Source organism: Aedes albopictus, chromosome 3 (assembly GCF_035046485.1).
Source record: "Aedes albopictus strain Foshan chromosome 3, AalbF5, whole genome shotgun sequence".
Lineage (NCBI taxonomy): Eukaryota > Metazoa > Arthropoda > Insecta > Diptera > Culicidae > Aedes > Aedes albopictus.
In genome coordinates, this window is record NC_085138.1 from 45,397,289 (window position 1) to 45,417,414 (window position 20,126).

At 39.4% G+C, this 20,126-nt stretch overlaps 1 protein-coding gene across 1 annotated transcript in view; it reads left to right on the forward strand.

Moving 5' to 3' along the window:
• The first annotated feature begins 893 nt into the window (after nucleotides 1-893).
• Nucleotides 894-20,126, forward strand: part of LOC109401508 (uncharacterized) — a 64,905-nt gene continuing 45,672 nt past the window's right edge. Inside the window, exon 1 of the mRNA XM_062856975.1 lies at nucleotides 894-2,007. Within this exon, the coding sequence (XP_062712959.1) occupies nucleotides 1,762-2,007 (246 nt within the window). The 5' untranslated portion in view covers nucleotides 894-1,761. The remainder of the gene's footprint in view (nucleotides 2,008-20,126) is intronic.

The following is a 20,126-nucleotide window of genomic DNA, read 5'->3' on the forward strand; positions in this document are numbered from 1 at the left end:
TTAAATTGATTTGGATTCGTTTTACAAGCGAACGAGATTTCGGCGCTTGACTCGTGAGAGCGAGATTTTGCATGAAAATCTCGCGCGTGAGAAAATGATTCAGAATCGCGCGCGAGTTTACTCACGCAGGAGCGGTTCATGAGTGTGCTTTGAGTGTGATTTTACCAACACTGCTCCTTTGCACACCAGCTCTGCTATCTTGAACAATAAATTCGAAGCAGCAATGCCTAGCTTCAGTCCGTCTAAGGTTACGAACGATGACGAAATTTCATCCGCAACCCGTACATTTGATGTCGATCCGTCAAGCGTTGCACGAATCAGTCTAATCAGCTTCGCCGGAAAACCATGTTCGATCATAATCTGCCATAGCTTGTTCATCTTCACTGAATCGTATGCCGCCTTCAAAGCAATACACAGATGATGGGTCTGCAAGAATCAGAAACGATGGATTACTGCACGAATTTATACTGGCCTGCTTACTCTCACGCAAAATTTGACGTTTGGGCGGTGTCGGCATCTCTCAAACGCCAAATTTACTGTGAGAGTAAGCAGGCCAGCATAAATTCGTGCAGTTGACCATAGCCACAAGACCATAGACAGCGCCTTATTAAACCCTCAAGCGTTTTAATGCTTTGTTTTGCGTAGGATGAAAATAGGAACCACATGCTTAATAATTGAACCAATACCCTACATCGACTTCAATTAGCGAATTCATCTTGCAATAAAACTCTCGTACTTTAGCTTATTTTGTAGCTTCAACCCTGGCGTTCAATGCCCAACATAACATCCATATCAAACCATCGCCCTAATATAGAAGAGAGAAAATCTCCCGAAAAGAGAGCGTCTCACGAAGCATAAATAGCATTATTTTCCTTTCCATTGCACCTATGCTTTGGCTCGCATCATCGTCCTGTTGCATTCAGTGTTATGCTTATGTTTTCCCATCAATAGCTGCCTACATACCTGCTAACATAACAAGCTCAACAGTGGGTAGTGAGTCGGGAGAAGAGCTTCACCGAACAACATCAACAGCGGGTCTTGCTTGGTTCGTTCGGTGGAAATCAGTCTTCTACAGCGCTTCGTCGAGAACGGTTGTCGACAGCAGGCTCGGAAAAAGACCTGCACCACCCCACCCGCCTACTGTGCCAGTCACGTGCGAGCGTGGAAAACGTAAGAAAACGCGCGTGCTTCGTCGCCCGGTGCGAAAAGCCAAGAGTGAAAGTGAAACTCAGAACAAGCTTGGAAGTGAATTATAATTGCGAAACTTGTTCCGGTGGCACGTTGTGTGCGTGTAATTTCGTGCAAATTAATGTTCTTAATTAAGATCGCGCCATTTTCGGGAGTGTGGGCCCCAAGTCGGTGATAACGTCGGTCCTTTTTTATCTGAGAAGCAAGTCAAGTGCGGAAAAAGAAAATTCAAACTGGGCGGAAAAACTCGTTAAAATTATCCCAAAACGAACATAAAGTGTGAAAGTGGGAAAATCGAGCTGCCAGCAGTGAGCAAAAAAAAAACAAGTTAGTTGAATCACCCACGACGCGGTATACCCGGTATCAAACTGAGATTTTTATCGCCCAACAACGGACGACGGTTTGGCGTCCAGCGTGTTTTGGGGAGTTGGCCGGTGAATTTATTGGAACCGTCGTCATCCCGTGGCGCTGGCAGCCAGCAGCGGAAGGAAACCATCAATTATTAACCGTCATCCATCTGGTTACGAGGCACGTGTCGTGTGGTGTTTCCACGCCTCCCACACCGCAACCAGAATGCTTCGCTTTGGATTATTGAAGTATAAGAAGCTGAGCAGCAGTAGCAGCATCAGCAGCAGTAGCAGTGGCGATGGTGGTGGAGAGGCCTTGTCGTCCTGTGAGGGGACCACTTTGGGTCCTTGGGACGATAATGGCAATCAGCAGCCACCGCAACGGCAGACGTTGACACCTGTGCAGCAGCAGAACCGGCATCACCATCACCGTCAGATTCACAATCAGCTGAATGGGAGCGCGATGAAAAATGTAAGATTTTTTCCTTTCCTTTCTTTGTGTATTAAAGTGTATGAGGGGGGGGGGATGAATTCTGGCGCTACTTTTGTACATGTATCGCGGCGAAGGTTACTGTTCGCGGGAAAGTTCGGGAGTTTTCTTTTGACTTTGCATAATAAACTGTTGCGACGCGATGCTGTTAGTATGCCATGATGTAATGGTGGAAGGGATGTGGTGGGGACCATAGGCAAGAAGAGTAGGCCAATGCCGTTAGTGAGCAGAAACGAACACAAGCAACAAGATGTTCGCGAAGATGAGCCCACTGGGATCATTGGGGGAACTTGTGAGTTACGTACACCCAAACTTGAATTGCCTTTCTTAAGATATTCATTCATATACTACGTAGACTTTTCCGGGGGTGGGGGGGGGGTGGTGTTTCTGGCCAAAATCTATGCTCCATACAAATTTCAAAATTTGTGTTTGGTCAAAAGTCTACGAGGGGGAAGGGTGGGGGGGGGGTATTCTGAGATGGCCAAATTTTGGTCTACGTGGTTTATGAACAGCCTCAAAGCATTGAGGCTAAAGAAGCCCAAGTAACAATTCTAATTTTATCAAAGTTTTTTAGCGATTCAAAAATCCTAAACATAAAACCATTGATGCCGACTTGAAAATGCTCTCGAGTTCTTGTATGCCTCAATAAGCCCACGTTCTGGCTAGTTGGCCCAGTCTTATTAGGGTCTACAGGACTTCGTACGCAAACCGGTTTAGGATTTCGGGTTGTATCATAGTTTCATCAATCTTCTAAATAAAACCATCTTCTGACTTGTCAAATAATTGTTTTGATTATTTTTCACTCTCAATGTTCGATCGTCAGAATAAATTATGCTTGGTTGTTTATCCAGCCATCAATTGGAAAGATGCAGATATGGAATTCAGATTTGTTTTCCTATTTAATACGTGTCAGGAGACATGCCACGGAAAATTTGTGGTGAATGTGACTGTGATAATGACAAAAACTAAGTGCGCCACACAAACTATGCATAATTTGGAAGTTAAATGCATTTAATTTACTCGGTGGAATTGGGTGCAAAAAAGGTTTTTCCAACACAGCGGAGTTTAAAAGACATTAGGGGGACTCACTAAACAGATTAATTTGCTACGTAAGCCATGATTTTCTGCTTATTTGAAATGTTTCATGATTTTGCGAATGAAATAATCGAAGATTGCCTTGGTGATCGCGACGTTTAATCAGTTTAATCAGTTTACACTGTTTAGTGAATCCCCTTATTATGTAATTTTTCTGACAAAATAAAATGACGAAAACGTGTTGTTTGGTTTAATTTGATCTTAAGGAGAAACTTCAAAGAATACAAACATGGCTGCCACAATGACCGACTTGGTCCCCTACTCACGTTTTCAAGAGCACCAATCTTGAAAATTCGTAAACAAATGTTCTCGATTTGTAAAAGCTGCCTCTTTTTGCGAGTGAGCAAAGCCAGGAAAAACAAGTGCGGCTTGGCTCGATGCTTTGTTCGTCAGATTTGTGCCGCTAAAGTTTGTATGAAAAATTGCAATGGGATTTCTTGATGTTTCACCTTAAGCTGTACGTGAAATCATAAAATTGAGTAATATTTTTTCTGTATTTACATAAATTATCCCGGCTAGGCGACATATTTTTCTGCTAAAACTCTGTGTTCCTGATGATTCCTCCAATAGGGCTAACCCTCCTGAGGTAGTCATAACTGAGCTCATGATAGAACTAGCGGTTTTATCACAGCATTTTTTTGGTTTATGTTACGGCCACGAAATCTTTTGTTGGTTTTATGCATTCCTCACAGTTTTGTGTATTTGTTTACAAAAAGAAATCTCTCCGACAACAACCGCAAATGCAAGTTTTATTGAAATGGTATATAATAAGTGATAAAACCAATTCATGTCTACTGGCAAGTCTTTAACTGAAGATGTTTATAGCAGAAGTTATATGATAGTTTTATGAAACGCAAAAGGTTCAAAGTAAAAAACTACATAAAACTAGTTTAGAACAACTAGCTTTTTGACATGCTCGTATAAAACCAGGATAAAACATGAATAAACCTTCAAGGCATGCTGATTGTTACTTGGGAGATGTTATTGATTATGTGATTATGCGATAATGCGATTTACACAGTGTATTCTGTGTACCCTCGCCTTTGGCGTTTTTAATCGTTACCGATCTGGGTTTATAGCTGTTGTTTTTTTTTATTGTGTTGTGATTGTAAAGAGTTAAATTTTGCCTAGTTTGGGTGGTAGCTACGGATAGGATAGCTCATATCAATCTTCATCATAAAAGAACAGCAAAGATCAATCTTTGCAGACTTATGCAAAATGGTACAGCCCAAGTGGCTAGTACAAGTACAAGTACAAGAACCTTACTTTCGAAAGAGAAATTTCTATATGAGGAAACCTTGTGAACCCGTTTTGCTTTATTTTCAGCCAAAATGAAATGACATACTCGTGTTTCATGTCTCGAACATGTATCCAAAACGCAATCGTTGCTACACTCATCTATGAACTAATCACCAGAGATGTCCCAAGTAACAATTCAAAACCATTAATAAGCATGCGCGTTGATCAAATGTTCTACAAAAAGCGCCGACAGTTGAACAAGAGCATATGTCGAACAAAGTTGCGAATAAATGTTTCAAACACTGAAAACTGCACGTTTGTTAACCATATTCTTGCACATTGAATAATTAATCGAACAGAAGTTTAGAGAAATTTGTTTAGGTATTCACTTCATCTGCCTAATAGTGCTTTAATGAGAAAACAAGCTGCTTCCGACGCATGAGATGCCGTTATTCCACATATGATCTACAATGGAACAAGTAGTTTATTCAAAGTTTAACAATTATTGCTTGATCATTTTATTCATCTACAATAGTATAGCTTAACAACAAGATGTAATCAGGTTCGTTAGAACATATGTTACGCTTTTATTCAATCAATGTTGAATAGCAGTGGAACTGTGTTACTTAATTATCGTTGTTCGCCATGCTCCCATTTTTAAACACGATTGCTGATTAGGAATCTAAGAAGAGCGTCTGCGGCTACCAGCTTCAACACCAAACAAATAACCAGCAGCAGCTCAAAATATTACACTTTCAAAATCATTCTGGCTCACATTTTGCACTACACGCTCTAACGACAGCAAAACCGCCAACAGAAACACCGAAAAAGGCAGCTGAAGTAGCTCCAGGCGGATGCTATTGACGAATAGAATACCCACTTTGGTGCTACCGGCAAGGTTGCAACCATTCATTTGCAAAGATTTACATTCATTTGCTATTATCTCAGTTCAGAAGCATGCTATCGAAAAACAATGTATGGATGAATTTAACCTTGTAGTTTTATCTGAAAGTTTGCCGAATAACATTGGGGTCGCACACACATTCTAAAGTCGTGAGCGAGCTGTGAAGGCAACTTTCCACAGCGTGAATGAAATTTACATTCACCCCGTGGAGAGTTGCCTTCACAGCTCGCTCACGACTTTGGTATACGTTTGCGACCCCAATGTTATTCGGCAAACTTTCAGATAAAACTACAAGGTTAAATTCATCCTTACATTGTTTTTCGATAGCATGCTTCTGAACTGAGATAATAGCAAATGAATGTAAATCTTTGCAAATGAATGGTTGCAACCTTGGCTACCGGTCAAACCAGGATCAGTTTCCGAATGATCCAATTTTATGGCTGCTTGGAGATATGCACCAGCGTCACACATCTATTTTCCTTCCGATACAAAACAGGAGCGGAAAAAATAAAACTCAGCTCACTAGTTTAGGCGTACAAACAAAAAAAAAATGTTCAAAGAGTTACCAAACTTACAACACAACACCATGATTGACTGACGGACTGACAAATATATCAGCATACATGCCTTATGATTAAACATTGCGGTTACAATTATTCAAACATTGATCAGCTTCAATGTTTATGAGGACAATTTGTTGAATGAAATACTTAAGCAATGTTTAAACAACATATGTACGGCAATAGACTCAGGAACTGAATATTTATATACTGCTTCAAATCTGACCGATTCATGTAATTCAGATTGAAGCAGACCGAATGCCGACGACTGTCAATCAGAAGGTACCGACTTCAAGTCTTTCCACCAATGTGATTTGTTCCATTAACCTTAGTAAGGCCTTGGGGTCTTTTTTGACCTTTTCCGAATTTCAATTCGCTATAGCTTTTGTTTCGAAAGGCCTAGAAATCTGAAATTTTCAGACAATTTTTTTTTTTTTGTGGAAAACTATCATTTCCATTCATCCAAAACATTGGACGACCCCTAGGGGAGCTCCCATAAAAAAAGTTACAAATAAGACCCTGGGGTCATTTTTGACCCCAAACTTTGAACGGCTCTCAAAAATCAGTGGCTGGGCCGATTTTGATTTTCTTTGGCCCAAATGAAAGCCACACATGTTTAGTTTTCAAAACCCCCGAAGAGTTCCGGATTTGGTCACTGTGGCCACCGGGAACCTGCTTCAACTGAAAAATGCCGCTTTAGAGACCCTAACTTTGGCAAGCTATAACTTTGCAATTAAACAAGTAGTCAGGACCGTTCAAGAATCGTTGGAAAGGTATTCACGTGGACTTTGATTAAAGACATTAATATTGACTAATTCTTAAGAACCGGTTCCGGAAATCCGGAACATCCGGAAAGTAATGTTTTTCACGATAATGTGCTAGAAAGCACATTCATATTATTTACAGGATAGAAGTTTTTGCATCAAACTTCTTTAGGCCATAATACAATCTGTCGAGAGTATGTTTCTGGTTATGTCCCGTCCTCCTGGAACCGGTTCCAGGGATCCCACACGATGGCCAACGAGTTGACTGTAACGAAATTGAACGGTTTTCCGCGCTAAACACATCTGCGTTGGTTAACTCATGATGAAATCTCAATAATTCTGCATGCTCCATATTGTTGTGATATGTAAAAATATTGATGGACATTGTGGTCTTATGTGGCCACCGGAGTGACCACCGGAGAAACCCGTATTGAGGGACTTCCATGTTTTTGCAACAAAGATAGGCATTCGACGGCTCTAACTTCATGATTTTTCATGGCCATGTGGCTTCTGGCATTAAATAGAAGAATTGACCATTCTGGTCTGTTTTGGCCACCGGAGTGACCACCGGAGAAACCCGTATTGAGGGACTTCCATGTTTTTGCAACAAAGATAGGCATTCGACGGCTCTAACTTCATGATTTTTCATGGCCATGTGGGTTCTGGCGTTGAAAAGAAGAATTAACCATTCTGGTCTATTTTGGCCACCGGAGTGACCACCGGAGAAACCCGTATTGAGGGAGTTTCATGTTTTTGCAACAAAGGTAGGCATTTTACGGCTCTAACTTCATGATTTTTCATGGCCATGTGGCTTCTGTCATTGAAAAGAAGAATTGACCACAATAGTCTGTTTTGGCTACTGGAGTGACCACCGGAGAAACCCGTATTGAGGGACTTCCATGTTTTTGCAACAAAGATAGGCATTCGACGGCTCTAACTTCATGTTTTTTCATGGCCATGTGGCTTCTGGCATTAAATAGAAGAATTTCCCATTCTGGTCTGTTTTGGCTACCGGAGTGACCACCGGAGAAATCCGTATTGAGGGAGTTTCATGTTTTTGCAACAAAGATAGGCATTCGAAGGCTCTAACTTCATGATTTTTTCATGGACATGTTGCTTCTGGTATTAAAAAGAACAATTGAATATTCTGGTTCGCTTTGGCCACCGGAGTGACCACTGGTGAAATCCGTATTGAGGGAGTTTCATGTTTTTGCAACAAATATAGGCATTCGACGGCTCTAACTTCATGATTTTTCATGGCCATGTGGCTTCTGGCATTAAAAAGAAGAATTGACCATTCTGGTCCGTTTTGGCCACCGGAGTGACCACCGGAAAAAATCGCATTGAGGGACTTCCATGTTTTTGCAACAAAGATGGGCATTCGACGGCTATAGCTTCATGATTGTATACTATTTTGACTATTCTGGTCTGCTTTGGCCATCGGAGTGACCACCTGGAGAAACACATACTAGGGAACTCCTATGTTTATTTTTAAACGCTCATATTATCTAGATTTATCACCAGAAGCAGTCTTTCGACGGCTCAATTTTCATGCTTCGACACGCGACATATTATCTTTATGCTCAGTTGTTATTCTTATTGTTCAACAAGGTTATTCTGTAGTAGAGGCAATTCATGTTAAAATATACTGCGATTCTTGCAGTCTGATACTGCACTGTCAATGGTAATATGGTTAGTTCGAGAATTGAGGATAGTTTTACTTCGGTTCATAAACAAACCTTTCATCGTATATTTTGGTTAACACCACTTAACGTTTTGGTCGTCTATGTTCACTGTTCTTGAAAATCATATCGTTTCTTTTCATTATCTTTTTAGATACGTCCACATTATTTGTTAGTACTTGATATGCTTTCTCCTTTCTTGCTGGCTCTATTTTCTTATACTTACGTGAAGTCAGCTTTTTCAGATTGAAAAGTTGTCTTAGTTGGTAGGAGAAGGGCTTTTTTGAGGAAGACAAACAATGTTTCACTTGAATTAGGGAATTGTCAAGTTCTGCAATCGAGGAATTCAGTCACAAATATTATCCATTTAGTGAATTTTATGAACACTTCGCAATTCTTCAATCTATATTATATATAAATGCAGTGGCATACTACGTGGGACCGCGCATAACTTGCGAATGGAAGGTCCGATTTTGGTCGTCTTAGTTTTGTTCTGTTAGTTTTCACCCAAGGAAGGTTTATGAGGCAAAAAACATGGAAAAATTGAGAGTTTTTGAAAATCGATCTTCCATACATTTTGACCGGGGTCTTGGTTGGCTGGAAACATGAAACGTCAAAAAACGCAGTAGGCAAGACAAATTTTGCCGGGTACAGCTAGTTTTTTAATAAAATTAATTCGTCTAGTAGTTTCAACTGGCATACTCTTAAAGTTCCACGGAGGATTCCTTTCGAGTCCGACTGACATCAAGGTATACAATTAGGGTGCCTGTACCAGTTATCGCACTACATAAGGAAAACTACTTCTACAAAAATAAGAAGAAGACCGACGAATATCGTCGATATGTCAATCAATGATTTGTTTACATACTTTACAGGAAAAATACAGAAACGGAACCAAAACTACTTTTAGTATTTATTACGGCGTGTGCCAATGATAGGAACCCTGTACCAGTTATGGACACATTTGTTAATTTGGGTTCCACTTCGCACTATTTACATGCATTCCTTATGGGATTTGCCATAACTGGTACACTATGGCGAAATAGGGTGCAAGGAGGCTGAAAAGTTAAGGAAAATGATTTATTTCTATCATAATTTGAGCAAATAGTGAAGTTTGAATGATAGCAATCATCTTTTGTGAACGTGATCTGTTGTTCACGATTTTTTTTCTTGTTGATTTGCATCTTTAAAGGTTGAAAATCAACTATGGCGAATTTGAGGTACTATAGCGATAACTGGTACACTGAGCCTAATAAAATGTGCATGCTGCCCAGGGGCAGAATTTCAAACCAAGTATCTCATCAATGAAAAATACAGTCTCTCCAAGATTGCAGAATTCTGAGCCATGAGATTTTTAAAATTTGCGTGTTAACTGGTGCCACCTAGAGGCAGAATTCTTTCACAAGTGTCCCATTTTGTGCAAGTCTATGTCATACTGATCAACTTTGCCGAAGACACCATCTTCCTAAGTTATTAGGATTCTGAGCTAAACAATTTCTAAAATTTGCAAGTTCACTAGCGCCACCTAATGGCAGAATTGCGAAACAAGGTTTCCGTTTTATGTAAGTCTATGTCATACTGGTCAATTTTGTTGAAGACACCAACTTTCTTAGTTATCGGGGGGAGCGACACTAGTTTTGCTGAGCCGAAAAACTTCAAAAAAAAAAGTCGAAAAAAATAGGTAAACGCCGCCTAGTTGCAGAAATTTAAAACAAGTGTTTATTTTTATGTAAGTTTATGTCATACTGATCAACTTTGCCGAAGACACCATCTTTCTAAGTTATCAGGATTCTGAGCTATGAGTTTTCTAAAATTTGCATGTTCACTAGCGCCGCCTAGTGGCAGAATTGCGAAACAAGTGTTTATTTTTATGTAAGTTTATGTCATACTGATCAACTTTGCCGAAGACACCAACTTTCTAAGTTATCAGGATTCTGAGCTATGAGATTTCTAAAATTTGCATGGTCACTAGCTCCGCCTAGTGGCAGAATTGCGAAACAAGTGTTTATTGTTATGAATGTTTATGTCATTCTGATTAACTTTTCCAAAGACACCAACTTAATAAGTTATCGGGGGGAGCGACACTAGTTTTGCCAAGCCAAAAAACTACAAAAAAATCGGAAAAAGACGAAAAAAAGGTAAACGCCACCTAGTGGCAGAATTTTGAAACATGTGTTTAGTTTTTATGTAAGTTTATGTCATACTGCTCAACTTTGCCGAAGACCTCAACTTTCTAAGTTATCAGAATTCTGAGCTATAAGTTTTCTAAAATTTGCATGTTCACTAGCGCTGCCTAGTGGCAGAATTGCGAAACAAGTGTTTATTTTTATGTAAGTTTATGTCATCCCTGATAAAAAATATCATAAAAATACGATAAATTTTATTGTTACAACACCATTTTTTCGAAAAATATTCACCATTAAACGTATTGTAATTTACACAGTACACTCACCATCACCCCTATTGTTCTATACCATTCGGCGAATGGTAAATGGCACTTTTACAATAAAAAATGGTGGTCGTTATGTATCTTAACCATAAAATTTTGAGAAAATTTTCATACACTTTTTCGCGAAAAACAATAGAATGTATTGTGTTTTTATGAGACATTTTTAGGGCAATTTTCAAAAGAAAACAATATATCTTAATGTTTTTTCATTGTTCTTACAATACAAATACAATTAATTGAATGGCGTCAAATGAATCGTTGTTACAATAAAAATACAATAATATTTGTTGTTGTTTGTAAGCAGTTTCCGCTTTTGAAAATCCATAGAATTTATATTTTCCGCTAACATTTATATCCAGCATTTACGAGCACTAACGGCCGCCAGAATGATATGCACATTTTAGGATAAGAATCAAACACTCTGATGTCTGTCTGGTATGTATTGCTTGGCAGCTGTTGATAAGATCTATCTTCAATCTTTTCAAATAACTGCCAAATATCACAAGTCAGACCTGCAGGTCGTATGATCCATATCATAAATCGTTCACAATTCATGTGGCCATTAGTATCTGTAAATGCTGGTGAAAAATGTTAGCGAGAAATATGAATTCTCTGGTTTTTCAAAGGCGAAATCTGTTTACATAACAACAAATATTATTGCATGTTTCTTTTAGCATCGGTTCAATTGACCCCATTAAACTAATTGTATTTGTATTGTTATCAATGATAGTTTACTATTTACTAGATTCCTTTAAGGTGACTTGGTGCATCACAGAATTTTCATAGGAATCATTGACTTTTTAATTTTCAATGATTGTTTGCCTCGCGTTTTTGAAGTGATAAAAAACGGGAAACTTTGCAGTCACGCAGTAGAAAAAGTATCATCACACTCACCACGAGTGAGCATATGGGATGATACGTTTTCATCCGAATTTGCGCTTTGGTAACTGAGTTTTATCACTTTGAAATTTCGAGCGAGATTTCAATGATGCTGATGACGCACTACGCGTCGTTAATTTATTGGAAAACATTAGAAAAATCATTGTTCATCTTTTTCTTGTCGTAACATCCTCACTTGGCTAAAACCTGATTTTCAGCTAGTTTTCTATAAGTACTTCCTCAGTTATTCATTGAGAGCTTCCTCTGCCAACACGGCTTGACGTCTGTCAGTCATTGAAGCTTAAGCGAAACATCTATTGTATTCAAATTTAAAACGAAAACTATAAAAAATATGTCAAGTGATTTTGTATTTGATTATACAAACATGATTCAAGCAACAATAATATTTATTGTTATTTATTTGTTACGAATTGTTTTTAAGTGTAATTGTCAAATAAACTCTTTTTTAATAAGAAGTCCATGAGAACTTTGGAGGTACTTTTGCAACTATTTAAAAACAACTTAAATTAATTTTTACTGATAGTAACTTTAAATTATTATAGAACTATTGAAAAACAATCGAATCAATTAGTCACTAATAAAGCTAATGTTCACTTATTGTACGAACTATATGGGTTTGATTTCTATTGTAAAAAGTAACAATATATCTACTATGTGTTTTATTGTAAACAATAAAACCAGTCATATGTTAATAATATTTACCATGTGATGAATGGTAATTTTTTATCCGGGATACTGATCAACTTTGCCGAAGACACCAACTTCGTAAGTTATCAAGATTCTGAGCTATGAAATTTCTAAAATTTGCATATTCACTAGCGCCGCCCAGTGGAGGAATTTTGAACTTCGCAACGTCAGTAAGTTATTGGCGTACCCAACAACTTTTCCGAAGACACAATCCTTCCAAATTATCAGGGTCTTGAGCTGTCGCATATCGTAACGTTTGCTTGACAACCTGATATGGTTTCTGTAGTCAGTGCAATTTAGCATCAAACTGTTGATGGTCCCTCTAGCGGCCAAGTTGCCAACTAATCCTATGAACCAAAGTTCTAAATGGTAGATCTTATCAAGCTCTAAAACTTTGCCGAAGAAAGTATTGCGCTAACTCTTAACACACCCGAGATAATAGGCCATACCCCCAAAGGCTGAAAACCCATAAGCTCTTAGTCTCCTATTAAGCGGATTCCTATTGCGCCCCCGACCAGTGATCTTATAAGAGTCTCGACTGTATATACATACAAAGTTATAAAATAGGTTGAAAGAGACTGGCCAGGGCCAGGGATAAAACCCAGTGCCCAGGAGTAATCAGGAACATTAAACATCAAACTTTTATATCCTTTAAAAGAAGAATAATAAAGATGTTGACAATCCAAGGCTTGTGCAGTCTCTGCTGTGTGATCCAATGACCACCCGTATTTATACTACCTTAGGTAGACATAATGAATGATATCTAGACATTTAGGTATTGTTATGAATAGTATTTCATGTAGGTAGATATCCTATGCGCACAACCATTAGGTAGACACTACACAAACCACAAAGTCCGTCAAATGAATCAGAGCCTTAATTCAATAAAGCTTTCAACAACAGTATAGTAAAATTTCCACAACTGTCGTATACACAATATTTGCGCCGATAAATAAATAACGTATGATGAACATCCAGCTACGCCTCTGACAACATCACGATTGGTATCCCCTAAAAAATTTCTTGCGCCCCGTTGTTGATCCTCATCATCATATGCTCGATCATTATCCTCGTTTTGTTCCAACTACTTTATGTGGTCTCCCAAAAACCAAACTGTCGTTAATTTATTCTTCATCATCACTTCGTCGTCGTCGTCGTCGCCGTCGCCGTGGACCGAGCCAGTGCCAAAACGGACCAGAATGGTAAAATCTTCTTTTTAATGCCAGTAGCCACATGGCCATGAAAAATCATGAAGTTAGAGCCGTCGAATGCCTGTATTTGTTGCAAAAACATGAAACTCCCTCAATACGGATTTCACCGGTGGTCACTCCGGTGGCCAAAGCGAACCAGACTATTCAATTTTCTTTTTAATACCAGAAGCAACATGTCCATGAAAAATCATGAAGTTAGAGCCTTCGAATGCATATTTTTGTTGCAAAAACATGAAACTCTCTCAATACGAGTTTCTCCGGTGGTCACTCCGGTGGCCAAAACAGACCATTGTGGTCAATTCTTCTTTTCAATGCCAGAAGCCACATGGCCACGAAAAATCATGAAGTTAGAGCCGTCGAATGCCTATCTTTATTGCAAAAACATGAAACACCCTCAATACGGATTTCTCCGGTGGTCACTCCGGTAGCCAAAACAGACCAGAATGGGCAATTCTTCTATTCAATGCCAGAAGCCACATGGCCATGAAAAAACATGAAGTTAGAGCCGTCGAATGCCTATCTTTGTTGCAAAAATATGGAAGTCCCTCAATACGGGTTTCTCCGGTGGTCACTCCGGTGGCCAAAACAGACCAGAATGGTCGATTCTTCTATTTAATGCCAGAAGCCACATGGCCATGAATAACCATGAAGTAAGAGCCGTCGAATGCCTTTCTTTGTTGCAAAAACATGAAACTCCCTCAATACGGATTTCTCCGATGGTCACTCCGGTGGCCAAAACAGACCATTGTGGTCAATTCTTCTTTTCAATGCCAGAAGCCACATGGCCATGAAAAATCATGAAGTTAGAGCCGTCAAATGCCTATCTTTATTGCAAAAACATGAAATCCCTCAATACGGATTTCTCCGGTGGTCACTCCGGTGGCCAAAGCGAACCAGACTATTCAATTGTTCTTTTTAATACCAGAAGCAACATGTCCATGAAAAATCATGAATTTGGAGTTTTCGAATGCCTATCTTTGTTGCAAAAATATGAAACTCCCTCAATACGAGTTTCTCCGGTGGTCACTCCGGTGGCCAAAACAGACCATTGTGGTCAATTCTTCTTTTCAATGCCAGAAGCCACATGGCCATGAAAAATCATGAAGTTAGAGCCGTCGAATGCCTATCTTTATTGCAAAAACATGAAACTCCCTCAATACGGATTTCTCCGGTGGTCACTCCGGTAGCCAAAACAGACCAGAATGGGAAATTCTTCTATTTAATGCCAGAAGCCACATGGCCATGAAAAATCATGAAGTTAGAGCCGTCGAATGCCTATCTTTGTTGCAAAAACACGGAAGTCCCTCAATACGGGTTTCTCCGGTGGTCACTCCGGTGGCCAAAACAGACCAGAATGGTCAATTCTTCTATTTAATGCAAGAAGCCACATGGCCATGAAAAATCATGAAGTTAGAGCCGTCGAATGCCTATCTTTGTTGCACAAACATGGAAGTCCCTCAATACGGGTTTCTCCGGTGGTCACTCCGGTGGCCACATAAGACCACAATGTCCAACAATATTTTTACATATCACAACAATATGGAGCATGTAGAATTATTGAGATTTCATCATGAGTTAACCAACGCAGATGTGTTTAGCGCGGAAAACCGTTCAATTTCGTTACAGTCAACTCGTTGGCCATCTTGTGGGATCCCTGGAACCGGTTCCAGAAGGACGGGACATAACCAGAAACATACAGAAATAGTTCTCGACAGATTGTATTATGGCCTAAAGAAGTTTGATGCAAAAACTTCTATCCTGTAAATAATATGAATGTGCTTTCTAGCACATTATCGTGAAAAACATTACTTTCCGGATGTTCCGGATTTCCGGAACCGGTTCTTAAGAATTAGTCAATATTAATGTCTTTAATCAAAGTCCACGTGAATACCTTTCCAACGATTCTTGAACGGTCCTGACTACTTGTTTGGTTGCAAAGTTATAGCTTGCCAAAGTTAGGGTCTCTAAAGTGGCATTTTTCAGTTGAAGCAGGTTCTCGGTGGCCACAGTGACCAAATCCGGAACTCTCCGGGGGTTTTGAAAACTAGACATGTGTGGCTTTCATTTGGGCCAAAGAAAATCAAAATCGGCTCAGCCACTGATTTTTGAGAGCCGTTCAAAGTTTGGGGTCAAAAATGACCCCAGGGTCTTATTTGTAACTTTTTTTTAGGGACTAAGGAAGGTTAAAATGAAATTAAAAAGGTGATGTTGTAGGTATAAGATCAGAAAGAGATAATTCAGATTGAATACAAATGCAGAAATATAGAAAGTAAAACTATTTTGCCATTTTATTGTAACAACGATATTGAAGAAACGTTTAAGAAACGTTTTTGAAGCAGTTATAAAATCATATCTATTAATAGAAATGAGATACGTCATAACCCAAGTAACCAGTAAGCATTTAAAATAGCATTCCTGCAGCATTATAGTTGCCCTTATGACAAGGCATTTAATGCTAATTGGTCGTATATACGCCTATAGTGCTACCCAACAGCAGGTTTTGGCAAAATAACGGGCTGCCTGAGTGCAGCACCTTCAGGAACGTCGTATCAAAATGTCAAAGAAGCGTAACGCCTCGTCGAGCAAAACAAAACAAAAATAGATTTGCGTGTGCTTCTCACTCTCTCGACGATCCCGCTTTCTCCACACTCCAGCTGATTAAGGTGGTGCTTTTTTGCTTGTTTTTGGTGTTATCTGGACTTGAACTCACGGTCCGGTGATTATTCAATCATGTTTACTGCTCAAGCTGCTGCCCACGCTCCAGGATACGCTACAGTTGGTCCGATGACGTGCGCTTATTTCATCCCCAATATAAAGAATGACTGGAAAACAGATTCTGTTCTCACACCCGAAACATGTTTTCAAGGAGACATTTCATAGTGTGTGAAGTGTTTTCATTTATTCTTCCATCAGTAACATTTGATTCCCTCTTTCGAATTATTGTATAATCCGCCGGAGTTTTCTGACATTACCTACCACACAATTTCTCGATGACAATGTTCCCAATCCAAACCAGCTGCAGCAACGTTTGCTTCGGAGCTTTTGGATAAATAAGGGAAAAAAACGAATAAGCAACTCAGATGTCCAATTTGTCAACAAAGGCATAGATTCTGTAAGAGAGAGGCAGCATGTGCTACCAAATGCATAACATATCTCCCACACTCTTTGCTCTTGGCATTTGTAGAGCAGTTGAAAAGCATTCTGAGTGCTTCCCACCAAAAATACCTCAAGCAGTTGAAATGCTATTTAACAACCGAAAGCTTCTGAATAGCATAGCTTATGCTGATTCAAGGCAGCTATGCATTCGAACTGCTTATGTAGGGCAGCAAGCAGTTCAAATGCTTAATACCGTCTGCTGTACGGCTTATTTAAATGCTTAGTGGTTACCTGGAAACAATAGCATGTTTTGATTGTATTATGGTGGAATAAATTTCGAGGAAAGCTTGTTATTACGCACTTTGCAGCTAATGCACAATAATGGTTTCTTAAGCCATTCTTAAACGATTAAACAAATGGCATCAAACAACGATGTTTAATAAACGTTGAAGAAAAGCTTATGATATTTGTGTAAATAGCTGATGGTTCAAACGTTGAACAAGAGTTTAACAACCGATGTACGATCATTGAATAAACATTCATTTCATCGTGCTTATAAAACTGTTGATGTTGAATAGATTCTCATTTTTGGGCGAACAAGAGTTGAAGAATAGTTTTATTTCTTAATTTTTCAAATAAAATACGACTATCCTTAACCCTTCAGCGCGCGCGCTGTTGTAAAAAGTACAACACTACCAAAAAACCTCGCTTTTCGTATACAGCGCGAGCGCGGTGCAGTTTCGGTTGCTTGATGGCGCGCGTCCTGGAAGGTTAATATCGTAAGTATAAGAAACATTTCTTCAAGCAAAAATTGTTTCTTGGGGTATGTGCTGTCACAATTGATATATCTGTTAAAAATCTCAATGGGAAATACGTCTATTGTTCGGTTCATTTATCGCATGATGAACCATCCCCTACGGATGCATTCAAGCAAGTCATCGCATGCTGCACTTCAAAAGGCCTTCCGCTAATTGTAGGCAGTGATGCTAATGCTCACTATGTATATCATATGGGGTAGCTCAGACATTAACTCTAGAGGCTCCAGTTTGATGGAGTACTTGAGAAGTACAGATCTTGGATTTCTTAACATAGGCAACCGCCCAACCTTCATGGTATCTGCCAGAGAGGAAGTGTTGGACATAACGTTTTGCTCTAACATAATTAGTCACGAGTTGACCAATTAGCATGCATTAGCATTAGCATTAGCATGCATGACCAATTAGCATGCACACTAAGATGAGCTCGGCAAACGCCGGCACCGCCGTGTCTCAGCAAATATTTATACTGAATCTCGGTAAAAAATTTCGTTTGTTAGCTGAATTTCGGCAAAACATTTCCTGAACCTCAGCAAACAAACAACAGGATTGCTGAGATCTCGTTGAAAAACGAGTTTGCTGAGTGCTCGGCGGTGCCAATCTCGGTAAAAAGCAAGAAAAATTGCCGAGATTCAGCGAAAAAAAATAAGTGTGCAGGTGTTAGATGAAGAATCTTTATAAATCTAAATATATCTTTATGGTCATCGCTTCATCTTTTTTGAACATCTCAATGCTACTTTGCAATCTGTGCGTTTCAGGAATCCCCGGTTGATCAACTGGGATCTCTTTAATGATTTGGTTGCGACCACATTTCTCGGATACTCACCATCCATGGACACTCAAAGTAATTTAGATGATGCCGTTAATACTACAATGTCCTTCATCATGGAAGCTTTTGAAGAAGCTTGCCCTCTGTAGTTTGTTGAACCCTTTGATCGAACTCTGACCTGGTCAAGCTAAGGGAATAATGTAGAACAGGGATGGGAACACTCACTTGCACAGAGTTACACTCACTTGATGTTTTCTCAGCTCAGAAGCGTGCAATCAAGAAATGGTATATGGACGGCTTTTGTCTTGTGGTTTTGTCTAAAAGTTTGCCAAATAGAGTAGGTGTCGCATACGCATATCAAAGTCGTGACAGAGCTGTGAAAGCGACTCTCCACGAGGTGAGTGTACAGTCAGGTTTTTTTTACGCGAGAGATACGTACCGCGTAAAAATAAAACTCAGTTCAAAGTTCAAAAAACCGCGTAAAAAAAGTCTCACCATTTCTCGACGAATCATGCAAAAATAAGACGATGAATTTTTTTTTTGTATGGAGTTTTCATTTACGCGGCCGCGTAAATGAAAACCGCGTAAAAAAAGACCTGACTGTAATTTACATTCACCTCGTGGAGAGTTGCCCTCGCAGCTCCTTCACGACTTCGATATGCGTGTGCGACCCCTACTCTATTCGGCAAAATTTTAGACAAAACCACAAGACAAAAGTCGTCCATACATTATTTCTTGATTGCACGCTTCTGAGCTGAGAAAACATCAAGTGAGTGTAACTCTCTGCAAGTGAGTGTTCCCATCCTTGATGTAGAAAGAATGAGTTGGAACGAACGACATTTGACTGTATCGGAGGCTTTTAGGTCAGCTCGTAAGGGTTACTAGAAAGCTTTTCGGTCTGCTGAACGAACCGGCTGGAAAACCCTTTGGGGTCGGTTGAACAAAATCCTTGCGAAATCTAAGGATTTTCAAAGCAAAGATAGCCGTACATATCGTAGTTGCTAATCCGTGATTGACCAGAACAATCGAAATTGCACAGAGATCCAATGAATGGTGCTTGGGACTATACACAGTCTCAATGTGCACAATTAGATAGTTCAATATTTTGAAGTCAATAACGGCGCCGGCCACGTCCTTACGGTCATCGGGAAAGGGAAGGAATGTTAGTTCGACAACCGTTGTTACTAGAAACCGTGGAATCCACAGCATCCCCACAGTTGTCTCGGGAAAGAGTATTGTTATATGAAAAAAACCTGATTTAATCCACCTATGGTGAACGGAACCCTTCTTACACTTATCAAAAGAATGGACTACCCGCTTGGCGCGCACCCACAGTTGATCAGCAGGAGTAAATCCATTTAATTTTGTATGGCGAAAGGAATCTAAACTTGAATTACTTGAAATAGAAATCTTTTCCCGAAAAAATATTAGGTAGGCTTCATAGTGGTCACCATTGTGCACAACCGCTACCAAATATTTTTTCGAATAATATGTTCCATTTTGATAAATTTGCCTTTAGATGCTATTCACCATACAATATTTTTGCGATTTACTTTTAGCGATTTTTCGCGCATAGAAGCTAGCGCCACATTGGTCGATGCGGAGAGTAGGAAAACAGCCAATGCAGTTAGTTCATTGCTGTATTTTTCGTATATAACATATTAATTTTATGTCATTGTGCAATTTGGCCATTCTAGAAAATACTATTTGAAGAAAGTACTTTTCTAAGAAATTATCATGTCGTTGCTGTACGTGAATAGATAATGTTCAATTGAGGTAATATTGCAGTTATAGTACAAATATTACGCATTTAGTACATCACTGCACTATCGCACTAGTTTTATGAAAACGTAAATAAAAATTCAGAATTGCAAATCAGTTCGGTGTCTTCAGAGCACTTATTCAGCAAAGATCGAAGAAATAATGCGCT